Source organism: Cyprinus carpio, chromosome B13, assembly GCF_018340385.1.
Source record: "Cyprinus carpio isolate SPL01 chromosome B13, ASM1834038v1, whole genome shotgun sequence".
NCBI lineage: Eukaryota > Metazoa > Chordata > Actinopteri > Cypriniformes > Cyprinidae > Cyprinus > Cyprinus carpio.
The window spans coordinates 5,652,993-5,678,242 of NC_056609.1; the positions used below are offsets into that span (position 1 = coordinate 5,652,993).

Consider the following 25,250-nt stretch of genomic DNA (forward strand, 5'->3'; position numbering starts at 1 on the left):
TTGTGCAGCCCTAAGTCAGTACACCTTTTCCTTACCTTGTTTTTGCTTGAGAAATGATCCAACTGAATGGCTCAACATGAAATACCCTGACATCTACAACTATTTGTGTCCTTAAACGCTTATTTTTTTTTTTGGGTAGACAGCTTTTAAAAACATAGTTCTGGATTTCTTAGCTTGTTTACTGTACACCTTGTCACATAGCAGCTTTTAGGCATTGTTCAGTTTTTGTTGTAAGTCAGAAATTACAATTGAGGCAGCTTTCCCACAATACAAAGTCAATGGAGAGCGTTGGATTGTTCACATTAGGGATGTCAAATTTCGATTATTTCCATGATCGATCGTCGTTTAAATTAACGATCAATTAATCGATTAATCGTTAACCATAATGCTGCAAAATGCGTCTGTTGCAGTCACGCAGTCACCGGCATGACAGGGTGTGCAAAAGCCACACACACACAAAACGCTTTCTCACTTGAATTAAAGGGGTTTTAGTCTGAATAAAATGCTAGTAGCAGGATTATAAAATGAATAGATGTGATTATGATGATTTCATAAAATGAAGAGAGCGCGCCATACGTTTGAGGTAATTTACTTTGTTGACTTTCCAATCCCGCACGGAGACCGCTGTACGCGCCTCTTTAAATGGTTTTGTGGTGCTCGTTGTTGTATTTTAAAACACAATTGCAATGTTTTCAACTGACATTATGGTATTTAAAATAAAATTATCCCAAACGTTACTGTGGCGCGCGTGTGACTGCGCTGCACATTAAAGTGAACTACATCTGCGCTGCTGCACCAAAACACTGTTGCTCACATTAATATGATCCTGCTAGCTTCTGTCCTAGAAAATGTCAGATTTTTAATTTTTGCATTCCGGTAGGCCTATTTGTTTTTAAAAATCCGGCATAGGCCTACAGTGCATTAGACCGTGACAGTGGATGCGTGCAGACGAGGACGAGCGAGCGCGGCTTCGGCTAGATTTATCTGGAGGTTATTGCTCATGTCTCATTCGGCACAAATCCAAATGTTTCCATATTCGCAATGTATTTGAATGTTAAACTATTATTTATAATGTACAGTAGGTGGACATCCAAAACGTCGTTTCTACCGCCGCTCGTACCGCCGCCGCGGCGTCTGCAAAGTGCATTTGCAGATTTTGACCGCTGAGTGGCGCTTTAATCACAGGTTTTCAAACAAGCGCATCAAAGCACATTTTCGCAAATAGACGTCAGCTTTGCCTCACCAAAGTGTTATATTTGATTGCAGTCGGGGAAAATCAAAGAAAAAATATTTAATATTCACAGATGAAAGTTTAGTCCTTATGAAGATATGTGCGTTTCTTAGAACGAATTCAAGCAGGATAAATGTCAAGCCTATGAGCCTGTGCTTATATTTTCTCTACACCATATTTTAGATTAGACACATTTAAATAGTGTGCAGTATTATTTATATAATTTGAATTATGTGTTATATTATTAAAAAGAAAATGTGGTTTACTTTGCATCGGGGCATTAAAAGTGATAGACTATTGTGAGCTAGGCTTGCGTGTTTTATAAATTATTTTCTTTATTTTAGTAAAACGTAAGGCACTGTATAATTTCGCTCACATTATTTAGGCCTAATTAAAACAAGAAACGAATAAATTAAACCTGCACGATTTAACTAAATCATTGCAACTATAAAGAATGGATGGATTAATAAAACGTCATCACTTATCAACAAAGTGCACACGATGTAGTAAAAAAAAAAAAAAAATTAAGAGCTTCACTAATTGACAACTTCAGTGATTTTAAATGGAGTCTTCTTTGCTTGCTTTCATATAATTTAAGTAAAGTAAAAATAAATAAGAAAAATAATCAATAAATTGCAGCCGCATTTAAATGCAGGTTTGTATAATATTCCGTAAAATATCAGTGCAAGATTTGCTCTGCATGATGCTGAGTGCACGCAGCATTTATTCTTATTTGTCTACATATTTTATCTTCATTACAAATCTTGTTTGGTTTTATTTTGGATAATTGCATGTAAAAAATTATTTACTTTGTAATGCATATGCAAAATGTGAATTATTAGTTTTATATTCAAGTGTTTGTGCAAAAATTATTAATGCATGACAGGGAGGCGCCCTCTCGATCACGTAATTTTTTTCCTAATAATGAAATAACTGAAAATTGTGGCATCTCACATACATGAGAAATATATCTACAGAAAGCTTGAAATATCTTTTAAACGAATCAATTCAAAACGAAAGCATTATGTAATCTGTGAAGGTTGTATTTCTGTTTAAAGGCGCGTCCATGTGGAGAGAGTCAGCACTGTGAATTTCATCTTGCAGCCGACAAGATAACATTTGTTTATTAATAAATAATTAAAATGTCTCCTTTTTCATAATTATTAGGCTACTTCTGCCTGTGCTTTGTGACGAACTTAATGCATGTTCTTGAGCGTGGAATATATTAAGGCTGGATTATAGTTGTAAATTTAATATAAACTTGCGATTAGTTGAAATAATGACAAATGAACGACTAGTAACTAGAAAAATCTTACGTGGGAAGCAGACCTATTAAATACCATCTAGACATTTCTGTTAAAGTTTTTAAAGAATTTTATACGCGTTTGCATAAATTCTTCCTTCAGAACGGTCTGTAATGGAGAGATGCCTTAACACTGATTTTTCCTCTGAAACACAAAAACGAAAATTGAAATAAAATAAATATTTTATGTTTTGAGAATGATTGGGCTCAAGCCTCCCCCGCGCGTTTGAGACACGCTGTCGAGCAATATGAGCGGAGCGGAGTGATTCTGACTGAAGAGGAGCGGATTTTTTAAAAGTCAGGAGCGTCGTGGTTTTCACTCGCTCCAGCACCGCTCCATCACGAATACAATTCATCCCAACAGCCCGTAATATAACTGCATATTTAGCAAGAATTCACATGATAAACATATTTAGCTATGTCTTGATATAATCTCTCCGATCAGAAGACTATAATGACGGCAATAGTCGAGCGGGATGTTACAGGCTAGTTCTCAAGGAGTTTGTCTTTATTTTACTGATTATTTTTCGGTTTTAAAGCGTGATTTAAACAGATACAGCACATTCACACGTAATCGCTGTCGCAATAATGCATTCAAACAAATGTAATCTTACAGTAGGCTACTTCATCTGTATCTGATTTTGAATGAGCAGAAATCTGTAACAAATGCATCGATCTGTAGATAAATTAACTGACGAAAATGTAAACTGTTATTTTCATCACAAACAAAATTTGCACAGCAGAAAGCAGCAATTATACCTTTTAATGCTGACAATTTTATTAGTTTGACGTTTGGTAGGACAAAAAGTTTGCACACAATAGCCTATTCCCCTTTGAAACTCTCCTGTAATTTTATTTATTTATTTATTTTTATTTTTATAAGCTATTATGAACATAACATTTCAACTTTAGCCACGGAGTGAAGGTGGAGCAGTGTTTCTGGTATCAATGAACGCAGGAGCTTAGTGATTATTAAATGCTCGGAGCGCGGAGGGAAATTGTTGCTGCTCCACTCCGCTCACATAGGCCTACTGTACTGCCGAGTGAGAGAGATGTTTTGCCCTATATGAACAAGGCCGTCCGGTGTAGACACGGTTAGACAGTGTCTGCTATATTTACAAATAATTGATATAAGAAATAAAAATAAATACATAACCTAAACCAGCGGCATAACGAGATGATGAAAATATAGACTAGAAAACTGATTTAGGCCTACACTTGGTCTGTCCTCCGTCCATGACACTGATTCACTGCGGAGCTGGCAGTTTTAATCTGAACAGCTCTTAACGCAGAGTGGATGGCATGATGGGCTAGTATTAAAAAATAATATATTTTTTATATTAAAATTTGTTTTGAACAATTTTTTTGTCATTTGAATATTGATTTTAAGTAGGGAGGCAAAAAAAAAAATCGATTTAAATTGTAAATCGGATTTTTTTGTGAAAAAAATCGGGGATTTTTTTTAGGCCATATGCCTATGGCCCAGCCCTAATGCAACAGTTTTTTTTTTTTTTTTTTTTAAGTTAAGGCAACTTCCTCTGAAATTAAGTTATAATAACTAATAAACTTTATTGCGCTATACAGTAGTCGACATTTGAAGTGATCAAACCTTTCTTTAAAGTTGTCCTAAAACCTGTTCTGCAAGTTTGAAACCCTCATAAGACTGTCCATATGAAAGAGCAAGAAATTCACACCTTTATCTCGACCCCCACAAGCTATACAGAACTACCCCCAGCCCCCTCCAGCTGAACTGAACTCGGTCTGTTTTTTAGCTGTGAGGAACGGTGTATTGTCATGTTACTGGGTTGAAACATGCCTGCACTCACAGCAGCCCTTCTCTTTTTATTCATTATTTTCCAGCAGCCCATATTACTATTTTCACTAGACCAAAATAATAACAAATTATCAATTGATAATTAATCATTATTTTTGCCAAAATCATTGTTATTTGTGAACGTAGGCGTTTGCGGAAGGCTTTAAGACCAGGCGGAATCCTCCGTAAGCTGCTCCCGCTTCACAGCGCGCGTGACTCGCGCAAACTGACCCAACATTTAGCAAGACAGGAAAACATTCAGTCTGCCTGAAGGAAGACGTATTTCATTGTAAGTTAATGCTGTTAAATAGAGAGTAAAAAAAACAAAAAACAGCTAGTGTAGGCTATCCTTAAACTTGGAGCTCATTATATTGAAGTACAAATCCAAACACCAGAAGCAACCTACACTCTCAGTGTTCTTTCACTGAAAAGTATGCATTTTATTTATTTATTCACAGGCTATATGGTTGAAATAGTAATATTTTAGTTGAAAACTTTAAGTGCCATTGTTTAAAAAAAATGCATCAAATGTTTCATAGACCTTCAGTTGTCATGCTTTAAAATCCCATGCCATTTGTAATTTCACTGTATTTTAACCTCCTAAATTACTACCCTAATTCTATAATGGTAAAAATTTATTCAGACCGATGGCATTTTTTATGACATTATTTATTTTTATTTTTAGAATAGGCTAACTGTAACATAAATGGATGAATCAAAACAAATATAACTTTTTAACTGCAGGCAGATATAGGCCTGTATTATTGTACATTACAAATATTTGGATCCCTTATTTTATTAAAGAATAAATACTTATTTTCTTCAAGAATAAACATTATAAATAAAAATAATTAAAGAAAGAACCTCTATTAGCCCTTATTTGTAGGTTGTAGGAGATATGCGAGCGATTCATAGATTTTAAAAAAAGAAAAAAGTGGGTGCTTGGTTTCAGAAAACGAATACAGCTCGTAAAAAATGCTATGATGAAAAAGTCATGCTAACTTATTAATTCATAGAACTAATTTAATAAAAATTTTTTTTTTTTCGAGATTCAACTTGAATTTCAATACTATTAAACTGACTTTAAAATCTCAAGGAGTTTATAAGTTGAAACGGTAAAATGTCACAGTGCATGCTAGCCTAAATGAACTTGTATCTTGTATAGTATCCGAAGACTTGAGTGCATGTTAGCATAAAACTAACAATATAATTTGATTTATTTAATTTTTTTTAAATGAACAATTCCTGTATAAAATGTGACAGCAACCTTTATATCAAACATTTTGAAATCGTCCACAGCTGAGCAACGCAGGAGGCAGATCTGAATTTATATTTGTTTGTTCACGAAGTGAATGTGATGCACAAAGTCATTTTTAGATGCAATGGAAAAATTAAGCTGGATAAAAACATACACGAAAACCCGCTAAAAAATAAATTACATTTGTGAGAGTTGCATTTTATTACATTCAGAAATAATAACGGCAGGCCTAATAATGCTATAGGCTAATGTACCAACAGGACATTTTTAGTTCCCTTCACTTTACAACAAATCCTTTAAATTTAAAAAAATTATCAGAACAGAACAAGAATTACAAATATATAATTCTAATGGATAAATATAATTGCAGCAGGCTATATAATAATATAGGCTTATAAACAACAACAAAAATAATAATAATTAAAAATAATATAAAGCGATACATTATGTTGGGCTTATCTCTCTCATTCGGGACAAATCCAAACATGTTGCCCATTTGAAGCTAAACTCTTATTCATTAGGTAAAATAGGCTTTGGATTTCACACGTGTTTCAGTATCGACGAAAAAAAAAAAATAGTAATTAGCAAAATTATGCCAAAGTGGCCCGCTGCTGGCGCCGCATGGCTCGGTGAACGACTGCTGTTTCCAATGAATATGTGCGCGTGAGGCACCAGCGTGATCAAAGTCACAATTCACAATTATTGGTCACACAGTAAAGGCATAATTCAAAAATGCAAAGTGTTAGCAGTTTGAAAAATCAAGAATAATAACAGAGTTAATAAGAATTATTTGTAAATGCTGGGCCGTTCTCATTTCGCAAATGGAACCTGAAGATTATTATTATTATTATTATTTTTAAACCAAGAATGAACCGAAATGAAAACATTTTAATCCGTATATACGGATTAAAATGTTTTCATTTCGGTTCATTCTTGGTATAAGTATATATATATATAAAATGACTGTTTAAAAAACAATAGCATGCATAAGAGCCTTTGTGTAAAGGTTTATTTTTTATTTTTTGATGAGTAGACTGTAGCCTAAGACTATCCTATTTTTAATGGCTTTTAAGGATGTTATAATGTATATTATAATGTTATTGTTGTTTAACGTCTTCCTTTCATTTTACAATTACATTCAGTTCGCAATCCGTCCCTTTGCGCCACCTGGCGGTAGTTTCGCGAATGATTTTAACACGCGACTGATTTGCAGTTAACGCCGCGGCCCTGTGGCGGCGGTACGCGCGGCGGCATTACCCATTTTGGTTGTCTACCATCTGTAAACTAGGCTTGTACTTAACACGCATTTGCATATAGACGGAAAAGATGATCCATCTTCATATGAGCAAACACTTGGCATAACAGTAGAGTGAACCGGTATACTAAGGTCTATTTAAACTGACTAGTGTAACCTTTTAAATATTTAGTTGACTATTTTATTTTGATAATGAACAGACTGCGATGTAAGTTTGAATCGCTAGAATATAGGCTACGTGCAGCAGGCTCCGGCGCGATCGAAACAGCTGAGACATTAAAAAAAAAAAAAAAACTTTTCCGCAAAAGTGTTTACTATTTGTGCGCACACACAATAAAAACAGAAGATATGTGCTCTTGTAAAATAAAGCAAACAAACAGAATGCGTTGTCATCTTTTTTTTTTCTTCCGTAAACTTATGGAGCGCAGCCACACTTCTGTTTTAAATCCTTTATCTTAATTAAGTCGGATATATTTATTATGAAAATTTGAAAACAAATTGTTATTTTTATGTTGGGCCTATTACTTATATAGGCTATACATTTTCCTTAAAGCATCCCATTTTGTCCCAGGACTTGAGAACCTGTGCCCTAGTGAGGTCCATGCAGAAACTTGTGAACGATGGCGTCACCGTTTAGTGACATCATTTAGTGACAACGTATTGTGTCGGTCACAGCGCCGATTAATCGCTGTTTTGATTCCAGCAATTATTTATTTACAAATTATGAGCTCTGATTATGACAAGTGTGTTATAAAAGCTTTGTTTATTAGAGGAATAATAGGAAATGTTAGATCGCGACCATGCTCTGGATGCCGTTCGAGCCTATAGCCTTCATTTACGCGGCTTTGTTCTGGTTTGCCGGTTAGTCACGAATTTCCACAAATTCAATAACATATAAGCATTGTTACTTTTCCTAAATCTTCCCAGTCTAACCCTCTAATTTCGCAGGTTTATTTTATTAACTTTCACTTTTAATCACCGTTTTCGCATCTTTTACTGTGGTAAACATGGGAAGGGAAATTAAAGATTTCATGAATTAAGAATTCGTTCGATTTATTAATTTGTTCCCTTATTTCAGTAAAATCATGGGTTATTTAGGGAACAAAATTAATTAAACGTGGACAATTGCCACAAATAAATAAGTCGTAGGAACGAATTAACAAGTTGAAGGAATGAATGGACTACCTGTCCTGTGTCCCGCAGCCCTGCAAAGCGCACGATATGAAACAGTTATCTGATTAAATGATTAGTTACTACATATTTCTATTGCTTTTTATGTTGAAGAACTTTTATGTTGTTTCTATTTTAATGTACTTTAAAGTTTAAATCACATTAAAAGCTTAATTTGTACATTGTGAATGAATGATGATGCTTTTATATACCGTCACCGTCACTCACAGCCGCTCGCACGTGTTTTGCCCAACATTAAATCGGTTAACCGACCATCGACAGCCTTAATCGATTGCATCTCTTATCGACAATTAATCGATCGTCGATTAATCGTTGACATCCCTAGTTCACATGCCTCAACTTTTATAAAGAATATCTCTTTGGATTTGAGACTTTAGTCTTTGCAACTTTACATACCTTCTTTATTCACCAAGAGCTTGTAACACTCCAAAGAGAAAGGAAAATTTGAAACCACATCATATGACCCCTTTAAAACTTCACAGCATAACCTGTCCTGTATTATTTTTGCTTCTGACTTGTATTATAGCTCATATCATGTGGCTTTTTAATAGAGGTCGACCGATGTATCGGTTTTGCCGATTAATCGGCACCGATAGTTAATTGTTGGAATAATCGGTTATCGTTTTTTAAACACTGAACTTCAAACTTGTCTTTGACTCATTGTTCATTCTTGAAGTAAACTTGTGTCCATTTGGTGAATAAATAGACCGCTGCTTGGGTTGAACACGACGTGTCCGGATGTGTGTGATGCAGTAAACACGGACGGAATTGCGGTATCCATTCATAAAAACGAAATTTACAGTTTAACACGCGTAATGTTCATTGTGATTTCAGCGTCTACTGTCTCACTAAATGAGGACGAAAACACATGAAGAACATCTCCAGAACTGCTCTGAGAGTCACTTCATGAGCATTTGACCGTTTGATTTGAGCAAAAGCATCATATGCACAGAAGATATTTACAGCAACCCGTCAAAATAAAAGTCCGGTTTTGAAGTCTATTTTTCAGTAGAATGTACATAGCCTACTACTACTACTAAAATTAAACAAACATTATTTTTAAAGGAATAATCACACAAAATTTCTTCCATGTTTTAATTTTAATAGTAAATAGTAAAGTTTCATGCCTTGATTTGATAACAATAAAAATGTAAATACACAGAATTTTTGAGGGGAAAAAATCATTAGGCTTCTTTAAGAAAAATAAATAAATAAAGTTGTTTTATGCGTTCAAATAATTAGACATGCTAAAACAGAATTTGGTGACAATAAAAAAAATATGGTGAGAAAAAATAAAACATTTCATAGGGCCCTAATCATGTAATTTTTGTTAAACTTTCATTAAATTGCTTTGAAAATGTATAAGTTTCATGACTTGCTTAATGATTAATAAACTTGAATTTAACTATTAAAAAGGAGTGGAGAAAGTTTGGAAAATTAAAATGGGAATAAAGAAAGATTCAATAAAGGTTTTTTGAAATAAATAAAATGGAATTTAGGAAAAAATTAAACTGATTTCATAGGGCCCTATTAGAGTGTGGTAATTTCAACATTTACTATTACTGTTATTAATATTATTATTATTATTATTATTACTTTTATTATTACTACTACTACTACTATTAGTATGGCTCAGTAACACATTTTTTTTTTTTGTAAATAAAGCACTATTTTAGTTTTTGTTCAGTATCCATTTTAAAAACTATCGGTTAATTAATCGGTATCGGCCAGTGGGTCCAACCTAGCTATCACTATCGGCAAAATCCAATATTGGTCGGCCTCTACTTTTTAAGGAGTGATGAGTGAGTGCTTTTCTAAACAATCAATGAAAAATCTCCAATCAGATGACTTAAACAAATCCCCCAGATTCTCACTGAAAAGAGGCCATGCAAACTTAAGAATGTCTTAGATGTGGGCTCGTTTGACTGGACCAACTCCTTAGCAACATGCTTACAACCACACTTTAGTAACTGCATCAGAATATACAAATGGGTGGGAAAAAAAATCATTTTTTTGTTGTTGTGTCCTATTTTTACTTCATTAGGTAAAATGGTCCAGAGAAAACTATCACCACAGTCTCAGCTCACCCTACTCTCTTCGCCTGGCATCTGCAGATGCAGCAGGGAAGATTATTGTGTGGGATGTGGTGAGTGGTATGGCACACTGTGAGATCCAGGAACACACCAAACCTATTCAGGGTAAGAACCCTATTTACTAAGCTTGTGTTAAAATATACTCTGTGCTTTGAGTAAAACAGACCTTTATTTAGACCACCAGTCAAAATTAGTGAATTGTATTTATCATGAACTTTAAAAATTACTTCTGTAGACGGATATAAATTATGTCTATGTATGGACTTTTTACATCGATTTATATTACAAATAGTATATATAGTATATATGCATCTGTTTAAATAACAATGGCAGTTTTGAATAGATTGCGATCAAAATTAGTTACACACGAGAGACGTTCTTTGGTTTTTCTTTATTTTATTTAAATATTTGTTCAGTTGTTATATTGCTCTCTCAGTTGTGCAAAACAGAATTAGTAGGACCAGCACAGTACCTGCGGCACTTGGCCTGTGTCCTCTTGCCTATGGCCAAATCAGTGCCTTACTAATTTAAAGGCATATAAAATCTTGCTCATTTCATATTGCTTATGGCAGAACTTATATATTATGTTTTTTTGCATAAAGAAAATGAAGCTTGCTATAGGACCATTCAGATGTTTTGCATTGTGACCTTATTTTAATTAATTGAGAATTAAGCACGTTCAGCCCAAAATCCCATTACCATAATATCTTTTTTTTTTTTTTATAGCCACAATTTCCATTTTTGTGGTGATTTTCATTAAATATTCATTACTGTAATGCAATTACAGTAGCAGCCATTTTCAAAAGTGCAGTATTCATTTTTTTTTTTTTTTTTTTTGCTACTCCTCCTTCAAAATGCTATACCTTTGGGGATTGGCCCTGTGTTGCTGCTAGCAGCTACAGTTAGTTCTATTTATATTTGGACACTGACACAATTTTTATATTTGCTCTGTATGCCACCCGAATAGAATTAAAATGAAACAATCAAGATGAATTGAAGTGCAGACTTTAAGCTTTAATTTAAGGAGTTAAACAAAAATATAACATAAAAAGCTTAGGAATAACAACCATTTTTATACACAGTTCCTCCATTCTCAGGGGCTCAAATGCAATTGGACAAATAAATATAATCATAAATAAACTAATAATTTTTAATATTTTTTTGAGAATCCATTGCAGGCAATGACTGCCTTAAGTCTGGAACTCATGGACATCACCAGAGACTGGGTTTCCTCCTTTGTGAGGCCTTTACTGCAGCTGACTTCAGTTGTTGTTAGTTTGAGGCTCTTTCTGCCTTAAAATTACAATTTTGTCATTAATCACTTACCCCCATGTCGTTCCAAACCCGTAAGAGCTTTGTTCGTCTTTGGACCACAATTTAAGATATTTTGGATGAAAACAGGGAGGCTTGAGACTGTCCCATAGACTGCCAAGTAAATAACAGTGTCAAGGTCCAGGAAAGTATGAAAAGCATCGTCAGAATAGTCCATCTGCCATCAGTGATTCAACCGTAACGTTATGAAGCGACGAGAATACTTTTTGTACACGAAGAAAACAAAAATGACGACTTTATTTAACAATTCCTCTTCTCTGTCTCTCTCCAAATCAGCGTAGCGCCATTTCGGCAATTCTGAGCAGTACGCAGATGGCGTACGCTCTTCTGTGTCAGCTGCGCTGCGCTGATGCATTGTTTGTTTTCAAACCAAAGCGTAATTACACATAAAAAAACGTATCTTTGTGGCGATGCTGATACAAAAGAGCATACACCATCTGCGTACTGCTCAGAATTTCCAAAATGGCGCTACGCTGATTTGGAGAGACACAGAGGAGAGGAATTGTTGAATAAAGTCGTCATTTTTGTTTTCATCGTGTACAAAACGTATTCTCGTCACTTCATAACTTTACGCTTGAATCACTGATGGAAGATGGACTATTCTGACGATGCTTTTCACACTGTCCTGGACCTTGACACTGTTATTTATTTGGCAGTCTATGGGACAGTCTCAAGCCTACCTGTTTTCATCCAAAATATCTTAAATTGTGTTCCGAAGACAAACTAAGCTTTTACGGGTTTGGAACGACATGGGGTTAAGTGATTAATGACAAAATTTTCATTTTGGGATGGAGTATCCCTTTAAGTGAAATTTATGCTCAATCAGGTTGAGATCAGGAGACTGACTGGCAATTGCAGAATAATCCACCTTTTTTACCTTTTGCTGTATGTTTTGGGTCAGTGTCCATGTGTGCTATGAAGCGCCATCCAATCAACTTTGCTGCATTTGGCTGAATCTGGGCAGACAGTATATCCCTGTACATTTCAGAATTCGTGCTGCTGCTTCTGTCCTCTGTCACGTCATCAATAAACACCAGTAACCTAGTGCCAATGGAAGCCATACATGCCCATGCCATCACACTGCCTTGAACATGTTTCACAGATGATGCTGTATGCTTTGGATCATGAGCTCAAGAGCTTTTCCAAGCCTTCTTCATACTTTTTTCTTCCCATCATCCTGTTGCAGGTTTTTTAGATGTTTTTTGGCAAAGTCTAATCAGGCTTGGTTTGCACCTTGTGCTGAACCCTCTGTATTTGCTCTCGTGAAGTCTTCTCTTGATTGTAGACTTTGACAGTGACACACCTACCTCCTGGAGAGTGTTCATCACTTGGCTGGATGTTGTGAAAGAGTTTTTCTTTACTATGGAAAGGATTCTCCAATCATCCACCACTGTTGTTGTGGACGTCCAGGCCTTTTTATGTTGCTGAGCTCACCAGTGCAATCTTTTTTTCCTCACAATTTACCAAACTATTGATTTGGCCAAACTTAATGTTCCTGCTATCTCTCTAATGGATCTGTTTTGTTTTTGAAGCCTAACAATTGTCTGTTTCGCCTGCATGGAGAGCTCCTTTGACTGCATGATGTGGGTTCACAGCAACAGCTTCCAAATGCAAATGGAGCACTTAGAATCAGCTACATACCTTTTACCTGCTTGACTGATGTAGATAAAACAAATGAGTAGCCCACATCTGTCCATGAAATGGCTTTTGAGTCAACTGTCCAATTACTTATGGCCCCTTAAAAAAGGGGGGAGGTACATATTAAAGTGCTTTAATTCCTTAACCTTTCCTCCAATTGTGATGAGAGTACTATAATTAAAGCTCAGAGTGTGCACTTTAAGCTCATGTTCATTATATAATATGTTTTAGTCAACAGCTAAATGAATAAAAAAATGTGTCTGTGTCCAAATATATATATATAAATGGACATAACTGTGTATTTTTCATTGATGTTGATGCATTTTTTTTCATTGATATTGTTTGTTGATACCTTGCATCAGATATGGACTGGCTATGGGCTCAGGATGCTTCTCGTGATCTTCTTCTGGCTGTCCACCCTCCCAACTATATTGTTCTGTGGAATGGAGACACTGGCACCAAGCTGTGGAAGAAGAGCTATGCTGAGAACATCCTGTCTTTCTCCTTTGACCCCTTTGAGCCCTCCAATCTGGCATGTATGTATTCTATCATATTATATTGATAATAGTACTTAGGGATGTACAGATACGGTTGCTGAAAGTGATATTTAAAATGCGAACAAATCTTTTGAATTTGGTCTTTCTCTTTGATTTATTTAAAGTGATTCACACACTTTGCTTAAAATCAATAAATCTAACAAAAGAATTATTATGTTAAACATTATATGATGTTCCTCTTAGTCTAACTGTACTGTACTGAACCTTTCAGCATTGCTGATGTACTAGTTGCAATATATTTGTTCAGTACAAAATGGTATTGTGCATCACTAATAGAAGTTATTAGTATGGTGCATAATATATGGTGTAATGTAGTTTAATGACTTAAATTCCAATTTACTAAACTGTTTCTCTAATTTTTGGTATTTGTTTTTTTCTATGTCATAGTGCTAACCAGTGAGGGTATAGTGTTTATCACAGATTTCTCACACTCTAAACCACCGGGAAGTGGAGGTAAGAAGGTTTATATTGCCAGTCCTCATTCCAGCCCCGCCCATAACAAACCTGCTGCGGCTCAACCTACCGGTGCCAAAAAGGCCCTCAATAAGGTCAAAGTGCTCATCACCAATGAGAAACCCACGTAAGTTTAGCACAACCCAGATGTTTGACATTACATTATCATTTCTTGTTTTTATTTTATTTAATTTTGTTTTGTAAAAAACCTGGAAAAACTGAACAATACATTAAAAAATAATAGAAAATCTCCTGGAAAATCCTGTTCTCCTAGGGGAAAAAAAACAATGTTTTGTTTGTAAGGGAAACAGGTCAATTTAGCTCAAAGGGAATCATTTAAGATTTTATAGGGAATTTGGACCGAATCACTGTTTTACTGTTGATCACTGAGTCCCCCAGCGATTCATTGAACGAGACGTATAACATCAACTCTGCAGTGGATATTAAAATCCAAAATTTAGTGAAAACACTATTAATTAGCACAGTAACAAGATCGGCAATTTAAGATATTAACTTATAAGCACAAAACACAACACGCTTCTCTTTTCAGTATGAATAAGACTTTATTGGATAAATCTAAGACAATATGCAATCTAACACATAAACACATGCACTCACATATTCACACGATTTGCAGGAAGAGAGGAAGTGATGAAAGAATGAGTTTAAGAGAATGAAAATGTGAAATCCCAAGTTTACTGCAATATGTGCAATTGCATAGACCTGAACAACCATCAATCACTTAATTAACCCTCAAATTGAGTTCCTCAATGAGGTTAAAATTTATATTAAATGCACCAGTTCAGCTAGAATCTGGAGGTACTTGCGTTACCTGTGTAAGGGATTCCCTTTGTTGTCATCATTGCAGAAAAGGGGGTTTCCCGAGGTTGCTGATTGGCTGGAAGTTCAGTGGTCATTCATAGTGATTGTAGTCTTGGGCGTTGGCTGAAGTTGCAGGCTGGTTGTAGTTTTTGTCAAGTCAAGTCACTTTTATTGTCACATCACCAGAGCACATGTGCCTTGGTGAGTGAAATTCTTGGGAGCGTGCTCCAGAAATTGCAGAAATAGTTAACATATAACCATACAGACTTCAAGAGGTGAAAATGTGCAATATGCACATACATATAGTCAGTACACACAGTGTACTATTGGACATACTTACAGTTAGCACTACACATTTACGCAATATGTACATACATACAGTTAGCACTACACATTATACACTATACACAGAATGTACACATTATACATTATGGAGACATATATACGCATGAAAATATGCTAAGGTGCAACAGAGAGTACTTGGGCTGGACACAGAAATGTTATGGATGTGCATGGTATGCACATCCATATCCAAGTCAAGTCAAGTCAAGTCTGCTTTATTGTCAATTCTTCCACATGTACAGTACATACATACAGAGAATCGAAATTGCGTTACTCTCAGACCCCCGGTGCATACAGATAACACGAACAGTAGAGCCTAAAAATCTAGATCAAATATAAAATATAAGATAAAACTATACAATAAGGGAATGTAAAAAAGACATAATAGAAAAAAAAATAAAATAAAAATAAGGTTAAATAAAAGCAGCGCAAGGCACATTGCAGATAGAGTGCAAACCAGTGAACAAACAGTGCAGATAAAAAATATTTTTAGTGCATAAAAAAAAATAGCTTATTCAGTCTGATTAAAAGTGACAAAGTGACAAAGGGCTCAAGAGCAGTTATATTATTAAACTGACTGATGAGGTGGTAGAATGATGTCAGTTCCATGGTGAATGAGTGAATGAGGTAGTGAGCAGACCACTGCTGCACAAAGTGACTGGTGCATGTCATCGTATGTTAGAGGGAGGGGGGGGTGGAAGGACCTGGGGATGTGGGACCTGGGGGGGGGGGGGTGGTTCATAGTTCAGTCTGGAGATGTGGGATCGGGGGGGGGGGGGGGCAAGTTCGGGAGCGAGTTCAGCTTCCTGACAGCCTGATGGATGAAGCCGTCCTTCAGTCTGCTGGTCCTGGCCTGGAGACTCCGCAGTCTCCTCCCTGATGGCAGCAGACTGAAGAAGCTGTGTGACGGGTGAGTGGGATCACCTGCAATGCAGAGGGCTTTGCGAGTGAGACGGGTTCTATAAATGTCCTGGAGGGAGGGGAGAGAGACACCAATGATCTTCTCAGCTGCTCTCACTATGCGTTGCAGAGTCTTCCGGCAGGACGCGTTTGCAGGCGCCATACCACACAGTGATGCAGCTGGTCAGAATGCTCTCGATGGTGCCTCTGTAGAAGGTGTACATGATGGGGGGTGGGGCTCTGGCTCTCCTCAGTTTGCGGAGGAAGTAGAGACGCTGTTGTGATTTCTTGGCCAGTGCTGCAGTGTTGTCGGTCCAGGAGAGGTCCTCTGTGATGTGCACACCCAGGAACTTGGTGCTGCTCACTCTCTCCACAGTCGCACCGTTGATGGTCAGAGGAACATGCTGAGTGTGCGCTCTCCTGAAGTCAACAACAATCTCCTTCGTCTTCTCCACGTTCAGAGAGAGATTGTTGTCACTGCACCACCCGGCCAGGCGGCTCACCTCGCTCCTGTAGTTTGTCTCATCTCTGTTGCTAATGAGACCCACCACAGTCGTGTCATCCGCAAACTTAATAAAGAGGTTGGAGTTGTGTGACGGTGTGCAGTCGTGGGGTCAGCAGAGTGAAGAGGAGGGGGCTCAGCACATATCCTTGGGGGGCCCCAGTGTTGAGTGTGATGGTGCTGGATGTGTTACTGCCGACCTGTACTGCCTGGGGTCTTCCAGTCAGAAAGTCCAACAGCCAGTTGCACAGCGAAGTGTTGAGCCCCAGCTCGACCAGTTTGTGAATGAGCTGTTGAGGGATGATTGTGTTGAATGCTGAACTGAAGTCTATGAACAGCATTCTGACGTATGAGTCTTTTTTCTCTAGATGTGTGAGTGCTGAGTGGAGGGTAGTTGAAATGGCATCATCGGTCGACCGGTTGGACCGATATGCAAACTGGATGGGTCCAGGGAGGGGGGGGAGGGCAGACTTGATATGGTGCATGACTAGCCGTTCGAAGCACTTCATGAGGATGGGAGTAAGTGCAACAGGACGGTAGTCATTGAAGCAGGATGGAGATGGCTTCTTCGGGACTGGAATGATGGTGGTAGCTTTGAAGCATGTGGGAAACAACAGCCTGACTAAGTGAGATGTTGAAAATGTCTGTGAAGACATCAGTGAGTTCTGCTGCACAGTCTCTCAGTACACGCCCAGGAATGTTGTCAGGACCCGGAGCTTTGGGTGCATTGATCCTGCTGAAGGATCTCCTCACGCTGTCCGGGGTCAGCATCATCACCTGGTCACTGGAAGGAGGTGGAGTCTTCTGTGCAGTGGAGCAGTTTTTGTGCCTCAAAGCGAGCGAAGAAGGTGTTCAGCTCGTTCAGCAGAGAGATGTTGCTGTCACAGGTCCGCTGTGGGGGCTTGTAGTCCGTAATGGTCTGTATCCCCTGCCACAGGCTCCGAGTGTCTCTGCTGTCGCTGAAACGATGGGCTATCCTCCTGGAGTACTGTCTCTTAGCCTCTCTGATGCCGCGGGATAGGTTGGCCCTGGCTGTTCTCAGGCCCCCCCTCGTCTCCAGCTCTGAAGGCAGCGTTCCGCGTCTCCAGGAGTCTGTAGACCTCCCCTGTCATCCACGGCTTCTGGTTGGCCCGGACAGTGATGGTTTTTGTGACTGTTACATCCTCAATACACTTGGTGATGTAGGCAGTGACTGTCTCCGAGTACTCCTGGAGGTCAGTGGTGTTACTGTAAGTGGCAGCCTGCTTAAACATATTCCAGTCAGTTGTATCAAAGCAGTCCTGAAGAGCCTCAGACGATCCTTCTGGCCACACTTGAATCTGTTTCTGAACTGGTTTAGCGACTTTAACGAGCGGTCTGTATGCAGGCATTAGCATGACAGTGATGTGGTCTGAGGCACCGAGGTGGGGGAGGGGGGAGGGCTTTGTAAGCTCCTCTCTGTGTGGTGTAAACAAAGTCTAAAATGTTGTTACCTCGTGTTGGAAAGTTAATGTGTTGGTGTATTTTTGGAAACACACTCTTTAAGTCAGCATGGTTGAAATCCCCAGCTATGATGAGAAAAGCATCGGGGTGTGCTGTCTGCTGCTCGCTGATGTGCTGGTATAGTTCATTTAGTTCATCGTTCCTGTTGCTGTTGCTCGGGGGAATGTAAACCGATACGAGCAGTATGGCAGTATATTCCCTCGGCAGATAGAACGGCCGGCACTTAATAATCATAAACTCCACCAGGGGTGAGCAGTGTTTGCAGATCACAACAGCATCGCGGCACCACGCATCATTGATGTAAACACAAAGTCCACCGCCGCGGGTTTTTCCTCCCGCGACGAGAGCTCTGTCTGCTCGATAGCACGTCAGCTGGTTGAGCTGAATGGCGCAGTCCGGAACGCTGTCGCTGAGCCATGTTTCCGTGAATACAAACACACAACAGTCTCTTACAGTCCTCTGAGTTGAACGTAGTAATCGGATGTAGTCCAGTTTTATTGTCCAAAGAGCGTACGTTAGCCAGTACGATGGTGGGGATAGATGGCTTGTGTGGGTTAGCCGTTAGCCTAGCCCGGATACCTCCGCGCTTACCCCTCTTCTGCTTCCTCTCACGCCGCTTGTGGCGCCTCCGCTGTGGGCGAGATGCAGTAGTGGGTGGTCGGTGATGATGTAGGCCTCCGGAGTAGTCCGAGATCTCGCAGCTGTTTCCGCGTGCGCGGAGTTTAACTCTAAAAATGCGGCTCTGCCGACATCCAGCAGAAACTCACGACTGTATGCGCGCTTAAAGACAGATAGACGCGATGACGACGTACAAAAACACTGCGACTCACAAGACAAAAAACACGAAAACACCGTTCTGTCGGGACAGAGAGAAGCCGCTGCGTGTGGACGCGCCGCCATCTTGGTATTAATCTGGTAGCAGGTAGATTATTGTATTGAATAGTTCGGTGTTGAACTGTTAAAGTTAAAGTGCAGTGTGTGGCATACCATGTTGTGCAGTATGCTGTAGGGTGTATTAGTTCTGACTGTTCATAAGTCTGATAGCCTGAGGGAAAAAGCTATCCCTCAGTTGGCTAGTGCGGGATTGGATACTGCGGAGACGTCTTCCTGAGGGCAGCAGAGAGAGCAGTCTGTGGGACGGATGGCTGGAGTCACTGATGATCCTCCGGGATTTCCTTATACACCGCCTGGTGAAGATGTGCTTGGAGGGAAGCTCACCTCCAACAATGTGGCTGACAGTTCGCACGACCCTTTTCAGAGCTTTGCGGTTGCCAGCGGTGCTGTTTCCAAACCAGGCAGTGATGCAGCCTGTCAGGATGCTCTCTATAGTGCAAGTGTAGAATGATCTGAGGATGCTGGGGCTCATTCCAAACTTCCTCAGCCGTCTCAGGAAGAAGAGGCATTGATGTGCTTTCTTCAGCACTGCATCAGTGTGTGTAGACCAGGTGAGATCTTCACTGATGTTAACGCCGAGGAACTTGAAGCTGTTTACCCACTCCACAGGTGTCTTGTCGATGGTGATGGGTTTGTGTTCACTGCTCTGTCTCCTGAAATCCACCACCAGCTCCTTGGTCTTGTCGATGTTGAGTGAGAGATGGTTCTCCTGACACCATTTAGTCAGGGTGCTCACCTCCTCTCTGTAAGCCGTCTCATCGTTGTCGGTGATCAGGCCTATCACCGTTGTGTCATCAGCGAATTTGATGATGACGTTGGAGCTGTGTGTGGCTGTACAGTCATGTGTGTACAGGGAGTACAGGAGCGGGCTGAGGACACAGCCCTGAGGAGCACCAGTGCTGAGGGTCAGCGGGGATGAAGTGTTGTTGCCCATTCTGACCACCTGACTTCTGCCTGTTAGGAAGTCCAGGATCCAGCTGCACAGAGATCTGTTTAGTCCAAGAGTCTGGAGCTTCGCAACAAGTGTGGCAGGCACTATGGTGTTAAATGCTGAGCTGTAGTCCACAAACAGCATTTTCACATAGGTGTTCTTATTTTCCCGGTGGGAGAGAGCAGTGTGTAGGGTGAAAGCAATAGCATGGTCTGTAGAACGGTTGTTACGATATGCAAATTGTAGCAGATCCAATGAGGCAGGCAGCACAGAGCAGATGTAATCTCTGATGAGTCTCTCAAAACACTTACTGAAGATGGGTGTGAGAGCAACGGGCCTCCAGTCATTCAAGCATGTGATTTTATTTTTCTTTGGTATTGGCACAATGGTGGATTTTTTGAAGCACGAGGGAACCACAGACAGACAGAGGGAGAGGTTGAAAATGTCTGTGAAAACACCGGCTAGTTGGAATGCGCATGCTCGGAGCACACGGCCTGGGATGCCATCAGGACCCGCAGCCTTGCGGATATTCACCCATTGGAAGGATCGGGTTACATCTGCGACAGAGACGGAGAGTGCACCCACATCTTCTGCAGCAGCTGCGGGAGCGCTCTCTGTGTGGGCGGTGTTGTGAGCCTCGAAACGAGCATAAAAGTTATTAAGCTCATCCGGTAGAGAGGCGGCAATGTTCACAGTAGCTGGTTTATTCCCTTTAAAGACTGTGATGTTATTGATTCCCTGCCACATGCCTCTTGCATCGTTGGTGTTGAATTGTTCTTCAACTTTGTTTTTGTATTGTCTTTTTGCGGTTTTGATGGATTTCCTGAGATCGTAACTGGCTTGTTTGCGATCATCAGCGTTTCCGGATTTAAAAGCAGATGTTCGCGCTGACAAGGCTGCTCGAACATCGCTATTAATCCATGGTTTTTGGTTGGGGTAGATGTGGATTGTTTTTGTCGGCACTACATCTTCTACACACTTCCTTATGAAACACGTTACAGTTTCTGAGTACGCCTCTATGTCGTCATCAGACGCTGCCCGGAACATGTCCCAGTCCACGTGATCAAAACAGTCCAGTAGTATAGCGTCTGATTGGTCCGACCAGCATTGAATTGTCCTGAGGGCGGGTGCTTCCCGTTTCAGTTTCTGCCTATAAGCAGGCAGCAGCAGAATGGAAGAGTGATCCAATTTGCCGAAAGGTGGGCGTGGGAGAGGTTTGTAGGCATCCCGGAAAGGAGAGTAGCAGTGGTCCAGTGCACGATCACCACGCGTGTTGATGGTGATGTGTTGAAAATATTTTGGAGCTATTGTTCTGAAGTTGGCTTTGTTAAAGTCCCCCATAACAATAAACGCTGCATCTGGGTGCGCGGTTTCCTGCTCACTTATATTCCCATACAGTTCCTTGAGTGCCTGATCTGTGTTGGCTTGAGGGGGAATGTAAACAGCGGTGATTATGACCGCTGTGAATTCCCTCGGTAGCCAGAATGGTCCACACAGAAGCATATGAAATCCAGATCAGGGGAGCAGAAGGATTTAATAGAGTGTAGGTTCCTTTCATCACACCACGAGTTGTTGATAAAGAAACAAACGCCCCACCTCGTTTCCTCGGTCGCGCCCGTGCAGCCCAGACAAAGGGCTCTGATGCGGTGTCTGTAAACAAAGCGCCGGCGTTCAAGAACTCAAAGTCCGGTTTGCGTTCCGCGACGTAGGAACCAATGTTTAGAAGTGTGTGTCTGTCTTAGACAGTTATACAAACAACATCCAACACGTAGAACAACAAAAAAACAAGTAAAACAAACGAAAAACTGCAAAGTTTACTAGGAGCTCGCAACAAGGCCGCCATGCTCGGCGCCAACTTGGATCTTATATAAGATCCAAGATGGATCTTATATAAGATCCAAGATCCCGACATATAAGATATATATCTTATCTTATATGTCGGGGAGGAGCGGACACCTGGCAAAAGGGAGACAGAAAAAAAAAATAAAAAAAAAATAAAAATGGTGAGATGTAGTAAGATCACTCGTTGGTGTTCTTTCCACTAACTGCATTCTCCACCAGTGTGGCAGGGTGGAAGGATCACATGACAAGGAGAGTTAGCTCAAGGCCCCAGAGGGTGGATTTATTAATTAGAGGGTGAATACGTGTACGGTTGTGGTGCTCTTGCTAACTGTGGTCCTCTCGGTCGTGCCAGGTGCGGGTGAATCCGTGCTCATGGTGGGGCTGATCGGTCACACAGTGCTTTCTGGGACAGAATAGAGAGAGTGTTAGCTTGCTGTCTCATGGAGAGGCTTCTCACCCTTCATCGGTGAGCACGCTGCTTATCTGCAAGTGGGTTGATGAGCCTCAGGTTTGGCCAATCAGCCCTCATGAGCAGGTGCTCCTTGTTAATTTCCAGAGCAACGCTGATGTGGAGCCGGGATGCTCGTCACAATATATATATTGGCTGGTAAAATCGCTGTTTTTGAAGTAATTAATTGTTTGTAGAGAGACGTGCAGATGCAGCACGCAGGTAATGCACACACAGTTTTCATCTCTCTCTCTCTCTCTCTCTCTCTCTCTCTCTCTCTATCGATCAATAATTAATTGAAATAAATATTATAATTCATTCAAATAAATGTGATCTTACTGCACTATTTAAAGCGGGCAGAATGCTAGAACTAACGAGCCGTAAATGACGAAAATAGCTGTCATTTTTACCGTTGTGGTCAAATATTGCGCTGCAAAGACCAATACTTGTTTTAACTTGTCTATGACTTAGCAAATGACCATGGAATAAGCAGGATAATCAACGGCTTGCCATGGATTAAAGGAATTTAAATGCACGACGTGAAGGCCAAGAACCACCGGACGCGAAGCGGAGCCGTTGATTATCCCTTACGTGTTTGTGTGTGTATATATATATATATATATATATATATATATATATATATATATATATATATATATGTGTGTGTGTGGTGTGTGTGTGTGTATATATATATATATATATATATATATATATATATATATATATATATATATATATATATATATATATATATATATATAAATTCTAATAATAATTTAATATTTCCACACAAATGACAGTTTTGAAAATGATTGCAGTGCAGTTTGAGTGCAAGCACGGACTTTGGTGCAGCTGTACTACACTGTAGAAATTAAATATAGATTAAGCATTGTTAAATCTACAAAGTTACTAGGCAAGCCGGGTATTTTGACACAAGCTACTTTTGTATGTATTTGCCCATTCAGGTGGCTCGTGGCTCTCTGCGCACACTGTTCACACAGAACAGAACACATTGCGCATGTACTGAAAGTAATTGTCTTTCACGCCCGAATTAGTACCCGCTGTTTGGTAGCGTATTTTTGCTATGGAATTGAAATGGACTAGTTGCAGTGTATGACATCAAAGTACCACGAGAGCAATCCAAAAACATGTGGTATAAGTTTAATTTAATCCTAACCCCAAACAGCTTTATGATATATAAATTATTTTTTTTAATATTTAAAACAGTCTAAGCATACCTGTAGACATATAGAATGCTGCATCTAACAAATTTGTAAGTAAAGTAATAATAATAAATAAAAGCAACCCCATAGTGGATTCCAAGTGATTACGGGCTTAGGATGTTCCAATTCAGCTTATTATAAGGGTTTCACCAGTAGTGGGCAGTCGTGCAATGTAATCAGTGATGTACATCTGCGTTAAAGAGATGGAGGGGAGTTAGCGAGGAAAGGGCATAAAAAAACTAACTACAAAGCAGCCCATGATGCAAGGCAACAACTCATTGCATAATATAGCCAATGGAATGCAGTTATATGCCCTTTAAAGTCAAGCGAATGGGGCAAAAATGCATGCTTTGAATTAATCAGGTGAACCAATGATTTAATGGCACATTCATAAAGAGAGATATTTACTTAATCCCTAAATGAATCAGCCATTTGAATGAATTAATGAATAAATGACTCAGTGACTTATTCATTAAGACATTTGCTGCCATCTACTGGCAGTTTTAGTCTCTTATTTATTGTTTGAGAGGGGTCTATTTTCACTATTGCACTGTGGTGAGTAGGGCTGTCGCGGTTAAGAAATTTCCCCTGCGGTTATTTTGGGTGGCTCAATAGTGCGATATGCAGTTTTACCGCAGTTTTTTTTACATTTTTTTACAAACCTTATTTATCCTGATTTTACTGCATACAAAGCTCTATCGTTGAGTTATGTAGCATATATTGTTGCTTTTTTTAACTGACAGAGAGACACGTTTTAAAACGTTTTTGTTTATTGTTAAATGCCAAACAGCAACAAGAACATGCCTTTTCCAATTAAAAAAGTTAAAAGAGTTCTAAAGTATCACATGAAAACAAGCAATAAGAAAATGGCTTTTTCTAATTTGAAAAACGAAAGAATTCTTTAGTAGGCTATCACATGAACAACGTGTAGACCTAAGTGAAAATACAGAGAATAAACTAAATATTACTTAATCGGTAACGTAGGCAATGTGATTTAGACCTGGGTTATCATGTCCTTGTTGCGTGCTAGGAAAACCAACATATTAACCTTATGTGGTTTCAGGGAGGATCGCACGGGGGTAGCAATATTCCCCGCGGCACTGAAAACCCTTTCTGAAGGTGTGCTTGTTGCACAAATACACATGTATTTGTGCACGACTTTGGACAGCAATGGAAATCTAGACTGATTATCGCGCCACCAGGACAGTGGATTCGCGTTGGAGTCGATGCACTCCTCATGCAGATAGCGTGTGAGCTCGTTATCTGTTCGCGCTCTCTTGGGTATGTGCGCTGACGCGGAGGTTGTCCGTGACATCAGCAGGTCTCCAAGAGTCTTTTTCTTTGCTGCAGGTGGCACCACCGCCTGCCCATCGTCTCCAACCACTGACGCACTGGCAGCGGTCTCTTCATCCTCCACTCCCACCATCTCTTCGATGAGTGTGGATTTTGTCTCCGTGATATTGATATGATCGCCCCATATCGAGGATTTTACAGTACTTTACAGATTTCGCGAAGGCTTCAGCGACTCCTAACTGTCGGCCGGTACCGGTCTCAGCTGTTCTTTTTGATGTTGCTCCGCGACCTGATGCTTGAGGGGGCAGCTGCGCTTCAATAGCTGGATGACAGTTAGCGAGATGACACCTCAAATTAGATGTATTACCGTGTGTCACAGGAACCTTATTTTTGCCGCAAATTTTGCATATCGGCTCATCTAAATTCGCTGGCTCGCCCTTTTCATTG

General features: G+C 39.6%; 1 protein-coding gene across 1 annotated transcript in view; it reads left to right on the plus strand.

Moving 5' to 3' along the window:
• wdr11 (WD repeat domain 11) overlaps nt 1–25,250 on the plus strand; it is a 184,757-nt gene that overhangs the window by 10,387 nt on the left and 149,120 nt on the right. Inside the window, exons 3-5 of the mRNA XM_042736306.1 lie at nt 10,096–10,249; nt 13,477–13,650; nt 14,059–14,251. Of these exons, the coding sequence (XP_042592240.1) occupies nt 10,096–10,249; nt 13,477–13,650; nt 14,059–14,251 (521 nt within the window). The remainder of the gene's footprint in view (nt 1–10,095; nt 10,250–13,476; nt 13,651–14,058; nt 14,252–25,250) is intronic.